The sequence below is a fragment of the Euprymna scolopes genome, chromosome 17 (assembly GCF_053919585.1).
Source record: "Euprymna scolopes isolate OS-2025 chromosome 17, ASM5391958v1, whole genome shotgun sequence".
Taxonomy (NCBI): Eukaryota; Metazoa; Mollusca; class Cephalopoda; order Sepiida; family Sepiolidae; genus Euprymna; species Euprymna scolopes.
This window is the reverse complement of record NC_136498.1, coordinates 13,982,585-14,008,326: the sequence shown is the minus strand read 5'-3', so window position 1 is coordinate 14,008,326 and position 25,742 is coordinate 13,982,585. Positions and strand designations below refer to the sequence as shown.

The 25,742-nt window shown below is 35.3% G+C and overlaps 1 protein-coding gene across 2 annotated transcripts in view; it reads right to left on the bottom strand.

Moving 5' to 3' along the window:
• The window catches only part of LOC145296669 (solute carrier family 4 member 11-like), an 88,814-nt gene that overhangs the window by 28,243 nt on the left and 34,829 nt on the right, over nt 1-25,742 (bottom strand). For both annotated transcript variants that reach the window (XM_080142613.1, XM_080142614.1), the window contains exons 6-10: nt 24,189-24,392; nt 15,117-15,201; nt 8,021-8,143; nt 4,324-4,437; nt 2,371-2,503 (exon numbers count right to left, since the gene is read on the bottom strand). In XM_080142613.1, the coding sequence (XP_079998739.1) occupies nt 2,371-2,503; nt 4,324-4,437; nt 8,021-8,143; nt 15,117-15,201; nt 24,189-24,392 (659 nt within the window). The remainder of the gene's footprint in view (nt 1-2,370; nt 2,504-4,323; nt 4,438-8,020; nt 8,144-15,116; nt 15,202-24,188; nt 24,393-25,742) is intronic.

The following is a 25,742-nucleotide window of genomic DNA, read 5'->3' as shown; positions in this document are numbered from 1 at the left end:
ATTTAGTTGACTTACGCCTGCCAAGTTACAATTTCTTTTTCAAATTTTACCTCTTAGCAGCTTTTTACCAAATCTAATTTGTTCCACAGGTCCAAATCCCCTATATATCAAGTTTCTTCAAGTCTGTAGACCAAAAATCAACAAATGGCAGAAACTGTTTTGTACACATGCAGACAAGATCACTTATTTAGCTGTTCCCTTTTGCGGGAGAGAGGGGGGGGTAATTCATTCAATCTTATGCAAACGTTAACAGCAACTCATCTGAAATGTATAGCTTGCAATTGTAAACAAAAAAATATTTTTTTAGAAAAATCTTTTAATTTTATTTTTCCTACTTTTTGTGGAAGTCAACTTTAATTGCACATTCATTAACCTTAATGCTAGCATAATACTGGATTATACCAAAAACAATGCAAAAAGTATTTCGCAAGTTTTTTTATTTTTTCCCCAAATGGTGGCAAAAAAATAATCCACTATAATTTTTTCTGATTGCTTCAAATATAAACAAAAAAAAATTCACAAAATCTCAGGATTTCAACTTTGAAAAGTTGAGTGAAAAACTTTTCATAATTTTTACTTGAAACTAAATATAAAGTTTTAGTATTCATCAATGACTTTTAACACGTCCCTCTCTTCCCCCCTTACAAAAATCTGTTTTGATATATGGGAGAGAGAGGATAAAATGATACATAGGACAGGTAAAATTCTTCAGACAGAACAAGTTTAAATCATTTTTATATCTCTTTATGAAGATTAAAATCAAAATATAATACTGAACCTTATGTCTTGAATCCTTATTCCAATTTTGATTCTAGGAAATGTCTAAAATTTAAGTTTAAAGGATCTTAAATTGAAGGAATCACTTAATTGATGTCTAATGACAATGAATCAGTATCAATGCAAATCTGAAATATTTGAATTTCCTTTAAGTACTTAAAACAGTCAAAAAATTTGAGAAATTGTGGTCTTGATAGCTATTGTTAAAATGTCACAAAAATTAAAAGTATCTTCATTTTTACAAAGGGCTTCCATACTTTTTTAATTTCTTTGCATAAAAATAAATATTGCCAACATTACATTCTTTCTACTTAGCAGCTGTGTTCCAAAACTCGATTACTTTAGGAGTTGATCCTGTACACACCTATAACAGAGGGTACGATTGCAAAAGAACAGATATACTGTTACAATTTGGTCACCGGCATAAATAAATATGCCATAACCGTCTTGCATGGCGCAAATAAAAATGAAGAGATGACAAACAGTAGCTTCAAAAAATCGAATGAAGACGATTAAGTTTTTATACGTTTATATCATCCAAACGGAAAACAAAACAAAGTGTTCATCAAATATCCGACAGGTTGTTCAACTTGTGAGTTGGAGAAATACGTATCGGATACCCGGAGAAGGTTAAAGTAAACAGCACAACTCTCAACTCTCTTTTCCTCTTCTGTCAGTCACCTTGCAACCGGCCATCTGTCAATTCGGCACTTCAACCTCAACAAAAAGGAGTCTTCTAACTTCGCAACTTGCCATGTTTATATACAAATTGGCTGGCATGTTGCAAAAATAGCCTTTGACCTTCAGGTGGTCACCACACGTTGGCTAGATATTGATACCCAATTCACACGTATCAAATGTTGACCTGGTCAGCTTTCTGTATTGTGTTTTATTCTACTTTTACACAACTTCTCAACTTTACTCCATTTGCTAACTTTATGAAAACAGAAAAAAATATAACAAATCTCTTAATATTTTTGATCTCTAACGGAACAGCATTTAGTCCTGATCCCTTTTCTTTCTTGTGACAGACAGGTTGGTGCACCACCCTCCTCTGGTAACGCAACAGATAAACAAAAATGAATAAATCTGGGTCTTTTCTTTTTTAACAAAAGCATTTGTTACCTTTTACTCTCTCATCTCGACACTAGTTAAAGTCTCTTGCGTCTGTTCCACTACAAAGTGGCCAAAGACGGCCATCTTTTTCGACCAATACTCTTTCTTTTCCCTTCATTTTATGTCTGTCTCCTTTGGCATCGACTTTGTTTCTCTCCGACCACATGGTGTCCTCTTTTTTCTTTTTCTTCAGACGCAAGCCCGAGCACACTACGTGTTCAAACGCTGCTCCTGCTTCTAATATAATCGCTTACAATCCATATTTTGGCTGCTGCTATTTTCAGACGCGCTCATATGCGCTGTATTACACACAAATATATAAGTATATATATATATACACACACACGTAAGTTTATGTAGGCCCTGGAGAAATTTCATGGTGAATTTAAGAAAATAGGTTTTGATTTCATAATTTAATCTACTCATTTTATCTGGAAAAAATTTGTTGATGTATTTAGTGTCATGATTTGTACTTACCTTGATGACCATTTTCTAAGCTTGCACATATCCAGCACAGCGTAAAGAGTGAGGAAAATGGAGTTCCAAAGACCGACACACGCAAACATGGCCAGGAAATTAATGTGGAAATCATCACAGATTTTTGAGATAACTGGGAGAGAAAGAATCTGATGTAATTACATTCAAATAATGAGTTTGACTATGAATTGATTAAAAAAATTTTTTTATAGGTGTATGAGACATGAAGAAATAATTGGATGAAAATGATTATATTTGAATCAACGATAATTAAGGAATCACATTGAAAATGAATATATTTGAATCAACGATAATTAAGGAATCACATTGAAAATGATTATATTTGAATCAACGATAATTAAGGAATCACATTGAAAATGATTATATTTGAATCAACGATAATTAAGGAATCACATTGAAAATGATTATATTTGAATCAACGATAATTAAGGAATCACATTGAAAATGAGATGGCTTTGCTCAGCTGATCTTTATAGCGTCAATTGAATTATCTCTCTTTGCTATCATTAGTTTTGGAGGTAAATGAAAATGGGGTGTGAACAATGAATAAAAATGACGAGGTATGATTGAAAATCATGAGAACTTATGGAATACCGAGTTTTTATGAAACCGAGAAAATCTAGAAGTTGCATAGTTCCAACTGTATGAACCGAGAAATAATTAGTACTGAAATAATCCCTTTTTTTTTTTTGTAATGTTTTTGCATATTTAACATGTTATTTAATTTTTGTAATCGTAACTTTCTTTCGGGATTTGATTAATCTTAGTTAACATTTCAAAGATTTTATTTTGTAGAAAATAGAATTCTTCTGGGAGATCCAATTTCTCTTTCCATAAATCAGGATCTGAGATCTTCAGGTTTTTTTTTCCCACCTTTCCTGAATTATAAAAAAGTGCAATTCCATTTTTAAAAATTTTTTTTAAAATAAATAGTAAAATTGTTAAAACTTTACATCTTTATTTTTCTCAATTTGGTTCAATTTCTCCTGCTTTATCTTGCTTTTGCTTCTCTCTTTCGGAAAATGTAAATTTTTATATACTTCATGAGCAGAGAGAGAGGTAGAAGACTTTTGTTTCATTAATGGATGCCTGATTAATGTGAAACGTTTTTGCTTTCTTCCTGCCGAGTTTTTATGGAAATCACTTCACACAAGGCATGAAGCCACTTAATGTAAGAAGCTAAATAAAATACTACTTAGTCACTAACTTGTCAACAATAAGTGTTAAATAGATAGATTCCCAGAAAACGACAATTCTTCCTCCTTTGTCAGAAATGTCGCTCCTGGAATGTGAGGACTAAAGGACATGAAGGAAGCAAGATTTATGAGGCTGCTGAATAGGAGCAATCTGGGTAAGTTGGCTCCATCTTTTTCTTTTTTAAATTTGCATCATTCCATCCCTCTCACCACCTTATCTTTAATTATATCACTTGCTAATAAAAAAATAGTTTTTATGGTGACTTCCGGTTTTGATTTTTGAAATTGACAATTTTTATAATCTTTTACCCGTTATATTTTAGGTAGGATGTTTTGTTTTAATTTTTTTAAAGTTGGGGTGGGTAATAATTCTAAGCATTAAAAAAAATACAAAATCAACTTTTTGTAATTGGAATGTTTTTAGAAAATATTTTTGAAATTGTTTATTCACTGTCCTTTATTTGTTCAAACTAGTGAAATAAAAAAATTAGGACAAACTCTAAGCAGATAAAAATGACAAAGGATTGTTTTCTGATAAACACCACTTGCCAATTTTCTAAACTTAAATTCAATTCTGAAAGCCATCATCAATATTAGACTTTTTTTGTTTTTACTCCCTCCTCCCCACCATTTATCTCATTCATGTACAGCTGAAGTGTGCATGGTGACAAGCAAAATAAAAGTTTTCAGAAGATGTACAGTGAAAATGCTAAGAATAAAATCTAAACGATTGTACCTCGGGTGAACAGTGTCAATGGAGCTGTGGTCAAAAGAATGTTCATGGCTTGACCTCCAATCAGGCTGAAAATTATCCCTCCAAGACATTGGCCAAAGAGGACATTTTGGAGACCTGCAAAATAGCAAAGCAACCGTAAAACATTCTTAAAGTACAATAATTTTTTAATATATAATTTGGATTATTCGAACTACTATTCATGACTTTGTTGTATTTTCACGTTTCGACTGATGTAATCACGGACCATCTTCAGTTGCACCTCTTTGAACTTGAAAATTTTTGTCAGACTCGAATCTATATAGAATTTTTAATTGAACCCTTTATTTTATTCACAAGGGTATGTTGTTCTTGTCCTATCAGCCACGACCTGGTAGAAATGTTTGTTATTCATAGTAATCGTTTGTAGTGAAGATTGAACCTTCAACCCCCAGAAAGAGTGTCGCTGAGTACTGATTGTGAACTAACATTTTCATCCATTGTACCAGAAGAAGGTCGGAGGTTACATCATCAGAAACGTGAAGGCAACAACCTAAATAATCAAAGGTCATTAAAAAAATTCTGAAACGTAAAATCAGTTTTCGTAAATGAAACAAAAATACTAAATAAAATGAGCAATATACAAGGTGTCTTCAATAAGTTTCCAAACTTTTTTTTTATTACACTTTTATTGATAGAAAACACATGAAACTCTAGTCCCCTGTGAAGTAATCTCCTCCGATTGCAATGCACTTGTACTGTTCCAATAACTTCTGGAAAGTCCTTTTGTGTGTCAATGACCCTCATCATGGCCTCTTTAATCTCCTCAATTGTCTCATAACGACTGCTTCTAAGGTTTTTCTTGAGTTTAGGGAATAACCAAAAGGGAGCAAAGTCTGGTCTATAGGGAGGATAAGAAACTGTCTTGATGCTCATTTTGGTCAAATAGTCTGTGACAAGGATGGAGCACCATTGGGACAAACTTGACACAGATCTTCTGCATCTTCAGTTCCTCACAAATAATTGTGTGTACAGTTTCTGCACTAACATCAAACTGTGCACTTATTGTCTCTATAGACACACAATGGTTATTATCCAGGAATTTCTTTATTTGACCAATCAGCTCCAATGTCCTGACTTCCTTATTCCTCCCACAACTCTCCTCATCTCTCACAGACTCCCCGGCTTCCTTGATTCTCTTATACCACTCAAAAACTGATGCTCAATTCATGCAAGATGGTCCAAAAGCAGTCTGAAGCATTCCATACGTTTCTGTGGAATTTTTTCCAAGTTTAAAACAGAATTTTATTGCATATTGTTCTTTTAAAGTGTCCTCACATCCAGATTGCATTTTTGAAATTCACCAGCTGTGACAAACAGGCTTTAGTAGGGTGTATTCCAATTCTTGCTGTAGCTGTTCATTTGAATATAAAATCATAAAAATTGGTCAGTCATCTCATAAGGTGTATAGCAATAACATGCTGAATTTTCAAGAGTCTATGACAATTTTAAATGCCTGTACAAAAAATGTCTGAAACTTATTGAAGGCATCATGTATTTCTCTTCCTACATTCCAATTTTTCTCGGAAACTACTGTTTAGATCTTATTGAAATTTTGTATGGACCTTTTGTTACGATTAGGTGCAACAAAAGTGTTTTGGTATTGGATACAGTTTGGGATTAATCACCACAATATTACATTTACTCTAGAAATTTTCTTGGAAACTACTGATCTGACTGAAATTTTGTATGACCTTTATGATAATGTGCAGCGAACTGGGTATTATTGTATCTGTTTGATGCACAGTAAAGGATTAATAATGAGTACATCTAACCATACTACACTCTATTCTTTTGGCATAAAACAGGTTATAAATTTTGCCCGTTTTTAATGAAAGTCTCTACTCACACTCACACTCACACTTTCCTTTGACTTTCATCCTTCTGTGCTTAGCGTCATCCAGAATTTCCATGGACAGAGCTTCTTCATAAGGTCTTTCTACCTATAGAACACATTAGCTTAAGACTGCTCCCCTAAGGATTACAACTTGGTCGTCTCCAAATTTAATGTAAAATTCAAGCTATAAACCATCACATAAATAATCTAACTCGATAAGCAGCAAAATCCCACACCTTCACTTCATACCGTGATGCCGGAGAACCTTCTACTCTGGTAGTTTCTTACCTCAAAATGCTAGACTTTGGAATTCCCTCACTGTCTCCTTCCCTGATTGCACAAACATAGAAAATAAAATGTCATGTATAAACAGGCATCTCACTGTTCAACTCTACTTGGTCTCTTATTGAGAGTAACCCTTACATCTCTGACAATTTGTTTGGGCTGAATACGAGTAAAAAAATATATAAAACAGTTTTATCATTGACTAGCAGGGGTGCCCAGCCTTGCCTTGTCATAAAATATGCTTAAATATATTTTAATTTCATGCAGATTTCGTTTTTTTTTTTTTACAGACCCAATTTTCTACTGAATATTACATTTTTATTATTTTGTTAATTAATAGGAATACTTATTGAGATGAGTATTATTTATTTATTTATCTATTGCGGACTATTATCCTCGGCTTTTTTTTAGTTGTTGTTACACAACGTTTCGGCCAACTATTTCTTTGGCCTTCGGCAGGTGGTAACCGCGACGGGATAGGAACGCCGAACCTCCTAACTGCATTCTCAGCCATCACTGCCTTCCGTAGTTGTTGTCGTCTCACCACGTTTGGGCCAACTAAGTCTCTGGCCGGATTTGGGTAGGATTGAAACCGCTATCTTCAGACAAGTCTAACCTGGAATCGTAAAGATTTTACTTATAAAACCTTAGTTTATGATTACTATTTCCTATTAATTTCAGTGTTATGTGACCAGTAGTTTAAGAGTTTATCGGTTAAATATTTTCACATACATCTACTGTTTTATTTATAGAGATAAGTCTCAATTCCTCATTGTTTGGATGTCAATAAATTTCCATCTCCTCCTTGATAAATGGTAATCCAAATAGAAAAAAATCGCAGAAAGTTTTAAACTCGTCATATCTGATCTTATTTGGTGCACAATGGTCACCCATACCTCTCCATTAAGAATCATAGCCATTTCACAAGCACTGTGTTGTATATAGTCCGTATTTACTTGCCTTTCCACAAGGGCAGATAGACATGGTCATGTGGGGAAAATCCAGTTCTCCAAAAAGAGGCACACTGGAATAGGACAAAACAATTAAAATTGTCTCAGTTTAGAAGGATCTCTCCTTCACTAGAACAAGAAAAATAAAGTATAGTATCTGAACAGATACTATACTTTATTCCTACACAAATTTAATGAGTACTATATAGTAAAGAACCGTTGCATTTTAGAGAACAGGGATGAAGATGTTCTTCATCATTATTGTGAAGACTGATGGTGCTGATTTTAACTTTCAAGTAGATGTGCTTTACTTTATTAAATGAACATTTGCTTCATAAATAGAACAAAATGTCTTAGAAGCCCGTAAGTAAAGCCTGTGTGCATTTTCTCATGATCTAAAATGATGTGTAGTTTAATTTTCTAGCATTTAATAATGAAAAATTGATTTCTCACTTTAGCGTGACAACCTGATGGATAAAGCATCTAAAAACACTGATTTTATTTATAAAATTATTTTGAATTTTTGTAAAATTATTTAATTGACACGCAGGTGATAATCCATAAATATTTCTATAAGTTTTGTACTTACCAATGTTTCCCTGAGTGTTGCTTTCATTTAACATTCCAAAAGCTAAAATTGGAAGAATGCAAGCAAAATAAAGGAAAAACGTCGTTGGAATCACTTTTCTCCACGCTCTGCGACCGCACACACCTAAAAGTAAAGAACAAAAAAATAGTTTTTATTCAAAACGGAATTTATTTTGCTAAAGACTGAAAGGCTCCCTTTTTTCTTCTTTAACTGCTAAACCGACGTTTAAAGCATTACTCTTTCCTCAAAATTATCCTATTTGTCCTTGACCTTCACCTTTTATAATACTGAGTGTTTTAGCGCGGAAGGTGAAAAATGTGTTTGGTTATGGTGCCAAAAACCTGGGAATGAACCAGGGACCTATAGATGTGTTTGGTTAAATAATTCCATTCGCCAACAACAGTGACGATGTTGACTTGTAGTTTCAGCAGTAGCAGTATCTTCAGCGACAACACGACGCTCAAGCAAAAAACATCTTTATTTAGCCATTTTAGATTCTCAACACAAATGCCTATTTTGTATAATCATCTACGTCTCGTAATCACGTGGTACTAGATTCATGGCCACTGCTTCCTTGCAGCAGGCGCATGCTAATTGTGGCCATTTACCTCTCAGTCTGTCCGCACCATCACCTCCAGAGCATAAAGTTTTATTCTTTTTGTATCATTGTTATAACTAGACTGAGGATTGAACCCTAGTCTTCTGGCTAATTAACAATCTAACCATTTACTTTTACAAAATATTTCTGTCCAACCAACATGAATTCTGTCCAAATATAGATGAACTGTTTTGAACTGTCGTCAACATTTGTGGGGATTAATAAGAATTGACTGCGGACAGGAAGATGCGGGACTTCTGGTGGAAAAAGGAAGTTTGGTTTTTGGTGCTTTTTTTGGGAGTTTGAAGAAGAAAAAGAAAAGGACGGTTGATTTTCCACGCGGCCGGAGGAGCCCCGAAAAAGAGATGAACGTCAAAAATTGGACGAATCCCAGATAGCCGAATATGAACAACCTGTTCAGTAAACAAAAACAATAAGGAACCTGCAGGTTATGAAAGTCAAAAACGACGTACTGGCCCCACGTTATGGCCCAAACTCCTTGAATGACTAAACACTGCCTCATTCACGCAAACCAGAAAAGAAGACACCGAAATAAATTAAAACCAACTTTGTTCCCACCTAAACCGATAAGTATAACCGAATGAACATTCTTTCTGTTGATTTTCTCACACACATTCACGAACATTCTCTTCTGCCACAAAACGAACCTTCTCTATATACCTCTCAATAGTAAATAAAGTTGCCCTTTTTATTTACACTTAAAATATGTCTTTTTTTATTTATTTCTATGGAGTCAGAGAGTTAGACACAAACCTGATAAACCCACCACCTCTATAAGCCATACATTTTTCCCCTCAATTTTAAAGATTTACTCTCTGACCTTGATCAGTTCATTATTTGTCATAGTGGAATAACACAACTTCGCATGTACCCAACAAATAATTGGTATTCCTCTAGGTCAGGGGTCTCCAAACTATGGCTCACCAATTTAATCTGGCCTCCGGAGCTCTAATAGAAAGCGTAAGAATATTCAGGAACAATTTTAAAAATGGAAATGTGGGAAAATGGTGTAGTCGTTTTTCTTTTTGATCACAAAATGATTAAAGGAATAAGGTTTGGGAAAATCAGTTTCACTAAAAATCAAAGCTAATAAACAAAATAGTATAAAAGTCATTAAGGTTATTTTTTTAAAAATCAGCATTACGCTTCCCCCTCTTCCTCGAAAACTTTCCTCTAGGTTAATGCTTCTTAAATAATGTTAGAGTTTGCTGATATTATTTGAATTCTTCGGACATCTTAAATGTCGTTAAATTTGGGAAAATGAGTTAAAAATAAAAACCTATACAAAATACTGTTAGGATCTCACTCAATATATGTTACCGTGACATAGGTTGACATATATTCAGTGGGTTTTTAATAAAATTTCGTATAGTTTTTTAGTTTTAACTCATTTTCCTATGCTTAAAGTGTTCAACACAGAGTCCGTCGCCATTTAAATTTTCCAAATACATCAGTAAACACTGTGTTTTTCGAGCCGAAAAAATTAGCCAGTTAGGTGGAAAAGTAACTTATCTTGCCTTTGATAACATTTATTGGGTTTATATTTGTTTTTGACAACTATTTTTCGAACCGGTGTCGGTGTACAAACTCCACCCCCCTTTTTTTGTAATGCTTACAGTTTTGTTAATGTTATAAAGTTTGTTACATTAAGTAAAGTAGTTGAAAAATCCATTCATTTTTTTTGTTTGAAAAAAAAAAAAAATCTAATCTTTCTTTTCTTACAATTCCTCAGATGTTTTATATAACAAAAATTGCAATTATCACCGCATTTTCCGGCGCTAGTTTGAATCACAGGTTTTATCTAGGGGAGATAACTAAAACTCATTTTTCGTTAATTGTTTTGAAAATACGTTATAATTGATTTTCAACCTAATCGTTTTCGTGATTTTTTCATATTTGAATTACTGCGATATGATAATTAAATAGATACCATTGGTTAAATGAATTATGACGAGTTCTAGAAGAGCACCGAAAATCCCATAAGTGTTTTCTTTGTGAGTGATGAACTCAAGGGGAGAATATAAAGTAAGATATGCGAACTAGAGTGACCTCCCTTGAATCGTAAAAGCGGATTTTTCTTTCTTTCTTTTTTCCTTTAAAAAAAAAAAAAAAAAATCCGGCAAAGTCCAGTTTTGTCGCATAATTTGCGATTTAAAATCATGTGGAGAAAATGTGATTATCTTCATTTCAGCCATTAAAAGACGTGATTACTGAACGAATTCGGCGCTTGTGAAGACGGGGTTGTTAACGTAGTGTGTGTGTGTGGGGGGGGGATAACTGACGGTGCCCCCTAAAAAAAAAAGCATATTTTGCAAGGGCAATTTGGGACGCTGAAATAATCAATCGAGCAATAGAACTATTGAAAAAAAAAACCCCAAAAAACTTATATACAAATTTTGAAATAACACTAAAAAATGATTACATGCGAGAAATTCCAGTTACAATGCCATTTTCATGTTTTAAGCTGCCTACGCACATTTCTTGTAGAAAGCCTGTGATTGGTTAATTTGTATGGGCCAAGATAATTACTTGGCGCCTTTTTTGTAAGCATCTATTTTGTTTTTTAGTCGACAAAAACCTCCGGCAAGAGCGAGACTCACCAAAAGTTGACTCCAAGAAGAATGCCTTATCGAGAATGGAGCCGCAACAATTTCTACATGTTTATATCACCTAAATGTTTGGTGAAAAAGGACTTGAAATCTCTACAAGCAGAGACACCTTTATATTGTGCCGAAGATATCCCAATTAGAGGATGGCATCATTTGAACATTTTCATCATATTTATATGAACTTTTCTCAAATTCAATTAGAGTCCCAAGGAACTCGATTTATGCCTAATTAAAGGCACCAGAACTCTTGCCGAGAACACCATGAATTATCATGGACCTTTTTGAATGAAAACCATGCTGCCACTCCAACAAAAAGAGTTAACTACTGGCTCCCAATTTGGGAGGCAAAACTGACCCACCGTTTTGCAAGGACTGTACCCGGACCAATAACCTTTCTTTGATGTTATAACTGAATAAAATTTGAGTTCAAAGGTATGGTTTTGTAATTGTATAATTATTTTGCCTCAGCCAGGGAGTATTGAGTTTGTGAGATTAATTTCTCACATACAATACTATACCTGAACAATGATAATCAAGTAATTAATCGCAATTTTTTAACACTGGGTACAGACATGCACTAACGACGGAAATATAGATTCAGGCCTGTTCATTGAAAAATTACGTCATGCTTGAGGTCCTAGCTAGCAAGAACGTTTGAACAGTAAGACTGTCGATAATGAATGAGAGCTTTAAAAAACATTAGAAAAATTGAAAAACTTGCTTAAAAAAGAGGTAAACAAGAAATATGATTTATATTGAAACGGAACTTATTCAATATTAAAAAGGAAAAAAATTGAATTAAAAAAAATAATTTAAATACAAGGTTGCTAGTGTGAAAAATGTCTTTTTAAATCAAAGTTATAGATGTTGGATAATTTAGTTAAAAATGTTATTATTTCAGCATAAATACAAAAAAAAAAACTGATGAATTAATTTTGTGTTCTTATTTAAAATTCGATTTATTAATAAAAAAATACAGAAAAATCTTTATGATGTACGTACTCGTCATCAATCGAAGAAATAACATAAACTGCTGAAATTTTTTTATTTTTGAATAATAAAATTAAATTTTATGACTAGCAAGATTGGGGAGCTGGTAGCTGCCATGTTTTTTTTAGAATATGTAAAAATTCAAGGGTGGACAATCGTGGCTTTCATAAATATGTCAATTATGAAGGTTATGGTGCAACTTAATTCAACTCGCGAGATTTTGTTTGTATTCCAAATAGTTAAAAAATTTTGTTTTGCTAAAAATCGTAAATTTTGATGTTTTCTTATTTTTTTTTACTTAAAAAAAATATTTGATCAATTTGTGTAACTTTTGGAATATGACATCTTTGTTTCATGACAACTTCATACACCATAAAGATTTTTCTGTATTTTTTAAATCGAATTCTAAATAAAAATTGAATTTTGTAAGTGTTATAAAACTTGTTGATGTAAAAATTCTAAATTATTTGAGAATAAATAAATAAACAGTTTTAGTTTATACATGTTTTTTTTTTTTTTATTTAATGGAAATATGTTTGTTTGGCTTATACTTTTAAAGGAGGATAAACATGTTTTTAAAATATTATTACATAAAATAAACTTCCTTGTAAGAATAATAAACTTAAAACATTCTTTTTATACAAAAAAGTTCTAGTGAAATTTAAAAATGAAGGTAGTCCTGCCTAATTTGACCCGAATTCTCGTCAAGCATGGATCAGCGAGACTGGCAATCATCGGTGTCAGCCGAGCAGCATGGTAAGAGATGCAGACTACTGGAAAAAAAAAAAGAAAACAAATCTGGAAAAGTATCAATGCAAATAATCCGAAAAAAAAAAGAACCCGAAAAACCTACCTTGTAAAATGGAAATATGTTTATTTCATTTTAGTATTGGATTTTTCTAAATTATTTTGTTGCTGTGTTGTTATTGCAAAAGATTTATCAATTAGTCTCCAATAAAAGCTTTTGTAACCGTATAATGGTTGGGTGTAAGTACAACGGATTTATGAATTTTTTTTATTTTTAATGTTTTTTTTTTTTATTATTCTGTAACCATAGTTTGAAACCATCGTTTACACACAGTTTTTTTTTTTTTTTAATTAAACAGTTGTGTCTGCATCGCTGTCCTAGTAGCTTTCTTCCAATTCGAATGTCGTCTGCTTATTCCAAATAAAGGAAATAAAAAATTAATAAGTAACTAATTAGGAAATAAGAAGTCACCCCTCCACCTTAGTATCACCTTATAAATTACTGTAAACATAAAAGAAAAAAGAAAACAAATCATATGTAAAGTGGAGTAATCGTTTCCACATCAGAAGAACGCTTGCGGCTGAGACTGGTCATTGCCGCTATCGCCCGCTCTATGCGTGACTGGAAATCAGTGGAAGTCGGGTCAATTTTAAAGAAAAGGAAAAAAGGATGCATATAAAAGTCTATTTACCTGAATGTTGGCTGCTAAGTGTTTATTGATGAGGCTACGTTGGCAAAGAAAGGAACATGGCATAAATAGAGTTGGGTATGAAAAAATGGCCTAAGTAACCCTTCGAATCTCTAAGAAAAGAAAAAAGAATAAAAATAAAATAAAAGAAATGACATAAATAACCCTTAGAGTAGCTGCAATCTAAAGTTGCATTTCACCTGACGGGAAAATGCCAGTCCCATTTTTTTAAAGTAACTACGAACTCAAACCAGTGTTTCTTCCTAATGTCCCTTGTGGACGTATCCGCACCAGTGTGAAGTGGTCGCGGGAGGAGGATGAATGTAATAGAGAGAAAAGATTTTACCACTTCCAATGATTGTAACAGATTTTGGCCGTGAACTCTCAGCAGGGAAAATATAGGGATCTAAGATTATCGAGGAAGTGGATAAGTGATATGCCCATAACACACGGCAGATATTGTGATGCAGCTTGCGCATCTACATATAATGTCTTGATTTTTAATCCTATTAAGGTCCAACTCAGAGGGGAAAAAATGAGTTCATTATATATATATATATATATATATATATATATATATATATATATATATATATATAATAAAGAAGAGAAGAAGATTAGTATCTAAATACGTTACATGCATAAAAGTTATCTACAGACATGCATATTTCTAGCTATCAGTCATCATTAGTATGGCTAAACTTTTTGGCAAGCATCGACCCTATGACTATGCAATTCGCAGTCTGGTGTTTTACCACTAAGCCATGAAGTTTTGTCAAATTTTATGCACGATTTTAAACGCTTTTTAATTTGAATTTTAAATAGAAGATCTGTTGTTGTTGTTGTTATATTTTTAGCGCTATTAACAGTTTTGAAGCGCCGTTTTTTGTATTTAATTTTGCTTCCTTAGTGCTGAAGAAGTTACCTACCCTTTTTTTACTTAGAAATATATTTTATTGATGAGACATGCTGTTTTTAAGAAGTTGATCTAAATAATAAACAAAATAAAAAATAATAATCCAAATAGTTGGTGTTTAATCAGGAGCAACCTGTGTGTGTGTGTGTGTGTGTGTGTGCACGCAACCTAACATCAACTTTCAGTAAAACATCTTGAAAGAGTGAGAAATGCGTCATTGACCAAACGTTTGTTAGGCCAATGGAAGAAAAAGAAATGGGTGGGTTTAAAGGATCAAATGAATTTAAGGCGCCTTAGTATGAGTAGTGACCAAAAGTGACCATCGTATTAAAAAAATATTGGGGGTGGGGAGAGATTAATACAGTATGGAGCACAGATAGGAATCGTATTTCAAGTAAAAATTCTTTGATATTTTTTGTATTATTTGCAAAGTTAAAAGTAAAAAAAAGTAAAAAACGTTGGCGCTCATTATGAGGTGCCTCAAATATATTTGATCCAGTTTATTTTCAAACTTGATTTCACTCACCATCTTCAAAGTCTGATCGGTAATGCGGCAACCTCTTCTTCAGATCATCATAAATTCCTTGACCGAGTGAGAATAATTTCTCTTCCTTAAAATATAGAAACAATTAGATTCATGATTTTTTTTTGATTGGTGATACCGTCAAACTGCAGTAAAATATTTAAACTTGTGATGAATGAGAAATTGATGTGCAAGATGAACGAACTGATTTAAGCCACTCCATTCTTTCTTTTTTCGTTCGTTTTTTTTATATTGATATATATATATAAATTAAAATTTTTTTTTCTCACACTGACATTGATATTAAAAGCCTACATTTTCTATTTAAAAATCATTAAAACGAACTTCTTAATATACTCAATCATTGATATGTGATCGACTTTATGAAGGTTAACTAATTTGCATATTCCTTTGAAAAACGAGTGTTAATTAATTATTCAGATTTTATCATTTCTTATTAGATGACTGGTTTCATTTCACTATTACACTGAATTTTATTTATGCATAGTTTCTACATTCTGCATAATTTGTGTAGAATTTAAGATGAAAACATTTTAGCACGCGTTTTTATGTCTATCCACTATTATAATGGAACATTGTTTTTTTTGTTTTTTCCTTGTTTTTTTTTTTTACATAGGCATCACCACTTATCAAGGCCAAGAGGCCACTGGAGGATAATGGTTAAAGAGTGTGCAGTAGACAGTTCGACAATAAAGTAATCGTTAGTAATGGAAATTCGGTAAATTTGTTAACCTATATGAAACGGCTCATCAAAAACTTGTTTACGTTAGACTTGAAGACAATCAAATTGTAGTCAGCTGGAAAGCAGGAAAACGGAAAATAGGTTTAGACACAGATAAAGAGTGAGAGAAATTATTGATAGTGTTTTCTACTAGACGAGTGTTTCTTGTGAAGGTTTGGCGAGGGGGGGGAACCATAGATTGAAGCTCAGTCGAGCACTGGCCATGAAAATAATGATAAAGCAGAGACAAGCTCGCAACATCTCTTCTGTGAGATAGAGGTTGCAGGGAAGAGAAAAGAACATCTCCTACGAGCCTACAGAGTCTATTTTGAACTCTATCAAGGCAGGATAAATCCTTTCTAGCAGCTCCTGTCCAGATTTAGCAACAGTACTCCATCCTTGGACATACAGAGAATTGCATCAGCAGTGAGATATCTACTGGATCGATAAAAGGATCCCACCATTTTCCAGCGGCCTTGGCAACGGATTTAATGTATGTATTTCAGATCAGGAGTAAAGGTCAAGCCCAGAAGCTTGTCAAAACATGAGGCCTCCCCAAGACGAGAGCCTTCAATTAAATTGATGCCAGATGAGGATCAGAGCGTTGATGATGCAAAGATAAAAGCTTGGTTTTAGATGCATTAAAAGTAAGCAGCCACTCTTTTCCCCATTGTACCACTTGCTCAAGATCAGAGGAGAGAGAATCGGAGAGAACTTGGTCATTTACGGTCTTAGATATGCTACCATAGATAGTAGTGTCATCAGCATAAATGTCTACAAATGATGTAAGGATGTGATTTGGAAGATCATTAATGTAGATCAGGAAGAGAGTTGGACCCAGGATGGACCCCTGAGGGACTCCAGCATTAATACTGTGAGCTTCTGATTTCTGCCCATCAACCACTACTCTTATTAATCTATCAGAGAGAAATGATTTAATAATTGAGAAGACATTTCCAGCTATACTGTAACTGGAGATCTTGTGAAGTAAACCTTTATGCCATACTCTATCAAAGGCCTTTGATATGTGAAGAGCAATTACCCTACGAAGGTAGCCTCTGTTGAGAGATTCGCTAATCCTATGAGATATAACTGTAAGCACACCAGCTGTAGATCTAGCAGAACGGAAACCATATTGCATGTCACTAAGAAGGTTGATTATTTCTCTATTTAACACATATTCCGCAAGTGTGCGTTTTATCCCAACCATTATCAATGGACCAGAGGTCATCTCATCAGCGTCAGACAAGGCCAAACTATTTGCCAAGAACTTTGCAGCTAATTCTACCCTATGCGACGAAGGCCATCAACTCCCCATATTTCCTCTTATAACACAGAACAAGCTAGGTAACATACAAATATCCGTGCATGAGGTTGCCAAGCTAATCAAGAACCTAGATTCCAGTAAAGCAACTGGCCCTGACGACATCCCAATTATAGTGTTAAAAAAGCTTCAACCAGAACTTGCTCCCATACTTACGAAACTATTTAAGCTCTGCCTTAAGGAGAAGTGCTTTCCAACCCCCTGGAAGACCTCATCAGTTTGCCCTGTATTTAAGAATTCAAGTGATAAGTCATCTCCCTCTCAGTACAGACCAATAAGTCTTCTGTGTGTTATGAGTAAGTTGCTGGAATCCATATTAAATATAAAATAGTCAACCACCTCAGCAGGAATAACCTTCTTAGTGACACACAATATGGTTTCCGCTCTGCAAGATCTACCGCAGATGTGCTGACGGTTATATCTCACAGGATTAGTGAATGGCTTCCTTTCTAGGGCAATTGCTCTGGACATATCAAAGGCCTTCGACAAGGTATGGCATAAGGGTCTACTTCACAAGATTTCCAGCTACGGTATAACTGGAAATGTTTTCTCAATCATTAAATCATTTCTCTCCGATAGGCTCATAAGAGTAGTGGTAGATGGACAAAAATCGGAGGCCTGCAATATAAATGCTGGAGTCCGTCAGGGGTCAATCCTGGGCCCAACTCTCTTCCAGATCTACATCAATGACCTCCCTAAACACATACTTAAATCATTCGTTGACATCTATGCTGATGACACGACCATCTACGGCAACACATCAAAGGCTGTAAATGACAAAGTTCTCTCTGATTCTCTCTCCTCTGATCTCGAGCGCGTGGTTCAGTGGGGGAAGTCGTGGCTGGTTACCTTTAATGCATCCAAAACCAAACTCCTATCCTTACATCATCAACGCTCTGATCCCCAGCTGGCATCAATTGTGATGGATGGCTCTCGTCTGGGAGAGGCCCCGTGTTTTGACAAGCTTCTGGGTTTGACCTTTACTCCTGATCTGAAATGGAACACGTACATCAAGTCTGTTGCCAAGGTCGCTGGAAAGATGGTGGGATCCTTCTACCGCTCCAGAAGATATCTCACTACTGATGCAATTCTCTATCTATATAAAAGCCAAGTACGTCCAAGGATGGAATACTGTTGCCATATCTGACACGAAAATCTTTCACGAAAAACACCTGTCTAGCTGAATCCACTGTGAAAAATTTCCCCCACTCTATATCTGTGCCTAAATCAAAACGCGGATTCCATGAACAAAGCTTCTTTCTTAGAAGTGCACGCCTGTGGAACTCTGTTCCGTCTGCCTGCTTCCCTCCGGACTACAACTTGGATGTGTTCACGTCCAATGTTAACAAATTTCTAATGAACCGCCCCCTTAATTAAACACTTCATCAAATCTCCACACTAACGTAATGTACTTGTAATAACCCTTATCCCTGAGTGGTTTCCGGGCCTTGATAAGTGGTGATCACTGTGTAAAAAAAAAAAAAAGAAAAAACTTACTCATGACGCACAGGAAACTTATTGGCCTGTACTGAGAGGGAAATGAGCAGTGATGGGATTCAGCCGGTTCGCACCGGTTCGTGCTTAAAATATTATGAGTTTGGCGGACCAGTTGTTAAAATTACGTAAATCCCTATTCATAACTACATTATAGTAGATTCTTTATTCTTATTAATTGGAGGGCAAACTGATGAGATTTTCCAGGGTGATGGGAAGCAATTCTCCTTAAGACAGCCTTTAAACAGTTTTGTAAGTATGGGCGCTAGGTCTGGTTGAAGTTTTTTGAGTACTATAATTGGAATACCGTCAGGGCCAATTGCTTTACTGGAATCAAGGTTTTCGATTAGCTTGACAACATCACATAGCGTGTTTTCTGATGCAAGAGGGAATATTGGGGGTTGGTCACAAGGGGTAGAATTAGCTGCAAAGTTCTTGGCAAAGAGTTTGGCTTTGTCTGATGCTGATGAGATTACCTCAGGTTCATTGATGATAGCTGAGATAGGGCACACGCTTCTGTTCAGGATTCTGTTTGCTATTTACCAAAACTGGTGAGAATCAAGCTGCTGCTCAGCTACTTTGGACTTAATGGACTGAGCATACAGCTCTCTTGCATTCTTTATTACTTTTTTACAGTAGTTGCTGGCAGTTCTGAAAGCGGCTTTATTCTCAGTGCATCTATTATTTTGGAAGCAATGGAAAAAGTGATTTCTGTGTGCAATGGCAGCAGCACATTCTGGAGAGAACCACGGCTGGCTATTAGATTTTTGCTGGAACTTTTTTGAGGGTATGAAACGGTCTATACCTACAATTAACCATTCCGTCAGGTCAGATGCTATAGAGGACACATCGTTTTTAAACATGGAACGCAGAGGTAGATCTGATATAAATGTACGGAAACTATCCCAGTCAGACATAGAGTATCAATATACTGTACGATGGAGAGGTACATCTGAGGACTTATTACATTTAATTTTTATCTTAACTGATACAACAGAGTGGTCGGAAGATCCAAGTGGAAACAGAATAGAAGCTTAACACAGTTCGGAGCAAGTTTTGAGAAAAAGGTCTAGGACACTTGCATAAGCAATGGAGAAATCATAGATCAACAGAACCTTCCCTCATCATCGGTCTTGTTTGAGTGAGTTAACCATTCCATATTGTGAACATTGAAGTCTCCACAGACATGAATATTAGCTGAAGGATAAGCAGATAGGACGTGATCAATTTTCTCATGCTTTTAAAGCTAGTATTTCCGCTGTTGTGGGGGCGATGAGAGCAAATATAAATGCAGTAGTTTGAGCAAGTGCAACCCAGAATCTATATAAAAGCCAAGTACGTCCAAGGATGGAATACTGTTGCCATATCTGGGCAGGAGCTGCTAAAAACAGCCTATCCTGCCTTGACAGAGTACAAAATAGACTTTGTGGCTTAGTGGGGGATGCCCTTTTCTCTACCCTGCAACCTCTCTCCCACAGAAGAGACGTTGCGAGCATATCCTTGTTTTATCGTTATTTCCATGGCAGGTGCTCGTCTGAACTCCAATCTCTGGTCCCCCCTCGCCAATCTTTTACGAAAAACACCCGTCTAGCTGAATCCACTGTGAAAAATTTCCCCCACTCTATATCTGTGCCTAAATCAAAACGCGGATTCCATGAACAAAGCTTCTTTCTTAGAACTGCACGCCTGTGGAACTCTGTTCCGTCTGCCTGCTTCCCACCGGACTACAACTTGGATGTCTTCAAGTCCAATGTTAACAAATTTCTAATGAACCGGCCCCTTAAGTAAACACTTCATCAAATCTCCACACTAACGTAATGTACTTGCAATAACCCTTATCCCTGAGTGGCTTCTGGGCCTTGATAAGTGGTGATCACTCTGTAAAAAAAAACAAAAAAAAACATATAGGGTAAGTTAGGATCTTCTCTGGAGATGTCCCTACCACATGGAAAGCCATCTTTAATATAGGCACATATTCCATGCCCATGGCGATCCTGGAGGTCAGATTTGGAAGTTAAATCAGAGTAGCCTTTAATTACGAACTCATCTAGGGAAATAGTCTGTCCAATGCCAGTTTCGCTTAGAAATAATATGTCTGGTTTAGTCTCTTGTAATTGGTTTTCAACCTCTTAGAACACAGACTCCTGATGTTGGAGAAGGAGACATGATAGTGGATGTCTACGTGAGAAGTTGGAGATCCGGGTTTAATCGTGTATTTTTTCTTGAAACTTTTCATGGTGGAGTTTTATGGTTTGTGGACTAGAGAGGAAAAGTAAGAGAGAAATAACAATGAAGAAATATATATTTTTTTTGTAGCACATGAAAAGGTAAAGTCGTAACAATTATCCACAAATATGGCATCGAGAGGCCCCACCAGAAGCTACTGCATGGTCCAGAATCCATTCACCAAATGTCAATACAGCAGCCCCCGTACTTTGCACCTGCTGATAGGACAGCCTCCTTAGTGGTTAATCCAAGGTTCGGTTCCCTGACTACCAGGCGGATAACGTCAGCCCAGATAAAACATTTACCTCCAGCACCCTTACTCGTGACATAGCTACAAGGATAGACATAGAAACAGAAAATTTCCGACATTTCTGTCGACAGCTCACGCAAAATACTGCCAACCTAGTATACAGCTTTTTCTTCTCTCCAGAAAAATCACTCATTAAAAATAAGGACTGAGGGACAAATAAAGAGAAGCGAGAGTAACGGGAGCTGCCGGTAACGCATCCACAACAGTTTTGCATCAGAATGCATCTGATAAGTATTGATAATAGAAAAAGTCTGATTAACCTAACATCACAAATGCATTAGAGAAATTTTATCGCCACACAAGCCTATAAAATCAATTGTAAATTTTTTTATAAAACAAGGGCATGTTCGAAATTAATTTTTTTTTTTAGCACAATTAAACCATGATACTTGACTTTTGCATGTTTAACTTTAATTCAAGTGATTATGTAAAAATAATTTCATAAAATTAACAGTTGGCTCTTTGATAAGACAGATACGTTTGGAATAAATGTTTCTGTTTAGAGTACAGTTGAACCATAATACTTGACTTTTGCATTTTATGATTGAAGTGAAGCCACTATGTACAGATAATTAAAAAAAATCAACAGTGCAATGTAGACTATGATGTATTGTGGACTAAGTCACTGCAGGGAGGCATGTGACGTTTCCTCATGCTACACTGCGGAAGGGCAATGAATCGATTCGATTAAAAAATTAGCAATTTCATCAATTTCGATGATGATAAAACTATGGGAGAGGTGAACATTTGTTGATCCTCATTCAATCTCAGATAATGTTGGGTCTTTCTGTTAGTATATATATATATGATAGATAGATAGATAGATAGGTATGTAGATATATGGCATAATCACATTGACATACCGATTCTCACCAGGTCACCGAAGTTAAGCAATGATAAGCCTGGCCAGTACCAGATAGGTGACCATTTGGGAAGGCTAGGCGATATATGTACTGTACTGAGATGTAGAAATATCTAGGTTGGTATCTAGAAGTGTGTTTAATTCTCCAACCTTTGTTAAGACATGCATCTAAGAAAAGGAAAAACTGTGATGTAAAACCTGAGGTTTACTGTCTGCTCTGCCTTGTGGCAGACATTGCACCAACAAAGATTAACAGTTGTACCAAAAAGTGTGATTGGTTCTGCACAAAGCATTCACCACTATAAACAAATAATCTGTGTGGATTTCCAGGCAACTTAGGTGTTGTGGCGGAGCTCATATGTTAAAATCAACGTTTTCTTTATGATTTTTTTTATATTAGGGTTAAAGTGCACAGTGTTTCGCCACCTTTTAGCATTTTCCGTAAACTGCTTAGATAATTCCAATGATAGTCCTTATACCACATAAGTACTCTTACTTCACTCTGACACTGTCCTAACTTTTAGCAGTTGTTCGTAGAGTCATGTGAAGATTAACTCCTATGCCTGTTTCTCAGTCATTTCCATTTCTTAAAGGTTTCTAAGTCTTTGTGTGACCCTTTAAAGTGGCAAAAGATCAAAAGGTGAAGATTTCAGTAAAGAACAATAGCAAACAATTTGTTATCTTCCACTGAAAGATTTTCTGCCCCCCCCCAAAAAAAAATCTATGGCAGAAAATCTTTTCTTACTTTATTGCTTTCTTCACTGTAACACTATTTTAACTTTTGGCAACCTATACCCTATGGTGTGGGTCACTGCATTAAACACCTATATTGTTATTTATAGAAGAGGTTTGTTTTCTTTTAGTTTGATGATCTTTTTTTTTTGTTACAGATTGTCTTATTTATGCTTATTTTTCTATTGTGGTGGTGATTCTCAGAGATAGTTAAGTGTGACTGGCTGATTAACTATCCGGTTGCAGCCGAGGTCTTGTGTGTCGGCCAATGCCAGACAAGCCATCAATTTCCATGATGCACACTCTACTTATGAACTTACCATCGCGTTTGATATAACTAAACCAGCAGAGATGCACTTATGTAGTGTTATGTACCTGGGGGAGGGGGAGATGATGATAAGGTGTGTATATATATTCTTGTGTGCATATATATATATATATATATATATATATATATATATATATATATTCTCGTGTATATATATATTCTTGTGTATGTAGGGTCTATATAATTGTGACATAGCCGTCTGTGTTCTATGTGTGTCTACAATCGTGTGTGTGTGTGTGTGTGTGTGTGTGTCACATATAAGAAGATCTTTTTTTTTTATTGTTTGGCAAAGTCTTCATTTGAATTTTATCATTCACATCGATGAATTGATTCAGATGTTTTTCTCCCTTTTTCGTTTTCTCGTCTTGAATTAAGATTAATTAACTCTAGACTGTAAACTGTTGAACTTAAAACTGGCGAACTCAAACCGTGGACTCTAAACTGTGGATTGTAAACTAAATTGCCTAGAAAGCGTATGTACATCCCATATTTTATTTTAAGGTATGTGTGTGGGGATGTAATCTCTGTTAACTGGCTTGCACTCAAAATACACTCACTGCCTCGTGACCCCTTGCTGCATGCAGGTGTATATGTTGCCAATGGAAATCAATAGATTTGAGCCATGTCACTGGTAACCTTTTTGGCCGCATTACACTCACTGCCATCCCACACTAATCACGCTATTCATGTCATGAACTCCACAACAGTAGTGCTACATTCAGAATTCGAATTTTCCATAAAGAAGTTTAGAATGACTTTGTTTATCTTTCGATTGATGATCCTTATTTTTTGTTAAAAATTATCTTATTTAATTAATGTCTGTTTTCTTTAAATATTGTTGAGTCAATAGTGTAGGTCATTCAAATAAATATATTATTTGTTTATTTATAGAAAGATTTTGCCTTTCTTTCGTTTGAGGATTCTTTTCTTACCATCATATATCATAGATGTTTGTTTTACAATCCATGCAAAGGTAAGCACTTATAGTCGAACCAAATGGTCACCCATTAAGTACTGACCAGGTTCAATGTTGCTTAATATCTCACTTTTACTTTACCTTATCTTCTTCTTCTTTTGGCTCTTGTTGCAATCGTTTCTTGGCATTACGAATAAATTTCCCAAACAACATCCGTGTTTCTTCCTTGAGGATATTCCGGAAAGCCTCTGGATCTTCAGCTTCGTGTAAACGGTAACGGCAGTCCATATCAGCAAATATTGTGCAGAACGTACGAGCGATCTCTACGGCAGACTTTGTACTTTTCTACATAAAAACGAAAATAAATCAATAAAAATAACTAAATAAAAATAACTAAATAAATAAAGAACACGAAGTGAAAAAATCAAGAACTATTTGCATAATTCATATGAACAGGATTTATTTGTATTATGTAGAGGATTTACAATGGAAAAATATGATTCTAAATTATTGCCCCTCAAACTCCAATGGAGACCAATGGCCGCTGCTAGTGAGAAATCAATGGTAAGCAGCTGTTGCGATAATGCAAATTTATTTGCAAATGTTATTGAAAGAGGTGGAGAGACTTGTTGTCACTCAGCTTCCAGGGAACACCACAGGTTGTTTTCAAAGAGAAATCCTTTATGATCTGTGTGAAAGCTCCTTGTGAGCCAATAATAATAATAATGATAGTAAATGAGATCCATCCAAACAAGAAAACCACAAAATGTCATAATAGTTAAAAAGAAGTAAAAGTAAAATTCGACATTCCAGCAGATCAAGGTGACAGAGAAGGGAAGCAAATATACAAAACTGGTTAGAGAGCTGAAAGGAATATAGACGATTAAGAAGGTCAAAATAACACCAATAATAGTAGGAGCACTAGGAACAATTCTGAAAAACTTTGAAGGAAGAATGAGAGACATTTGTATCAGGAGGATGACTGAGCAGATATGATTTAAATGGCTGAAATATAAAGAAAACCCCTTGAATACTGAAATCTGCTGGGGCCTTCAGCCTCACTTTCTTTCTCACTTCGAGCCGGAACTTTCTTTAGGAAGGGACTTTTCTCTCCTCTCACCGTTTTCTCTGCTTGAGCAAAAGCACAGTCGCCTATCCGTTAGAGTTCGGTCTTTTATTCCTCTCAAATCTCGGGAATTCTCGCGGTTAGTCTCGCCCTCTTTCCCATAAACCCAACCACGTCTACTGCTTCTTCTTCTTCTTCCTCTCCCAGCCCCTGTGTGTTGACAACAAACAGAACAGACTTTCTGTCTTTTGGAGGTGAGTACATTAGAAGAATTACTACTACACTCCCCCCCCCTGATCATATGATCACACATGAAACATTCAGGAGGGGGGGGGTCTTTCGTGCCTTGTGCTTCTTCGTGGCAGAACAATCATTGTGTCTTTGTCAGGAATAGTTCTGACACTTACTGTGCTTTCATGTGCATTAGAAGAATTACTACTACAAATACAGAGACTAATGCACATGGCAAATGCTCATTTGAGCTCCGTTTGCCTGCTTCCCACCTGACTACAACTTGGATGTCTTCAAGTCCAACATAAACAGATTCCTGATGAATCGCCCCCTTAAGTAAGATACTTTATCTAATCTCCAATGCTAAAGATTACTACGATACTATCCCATTGATTACT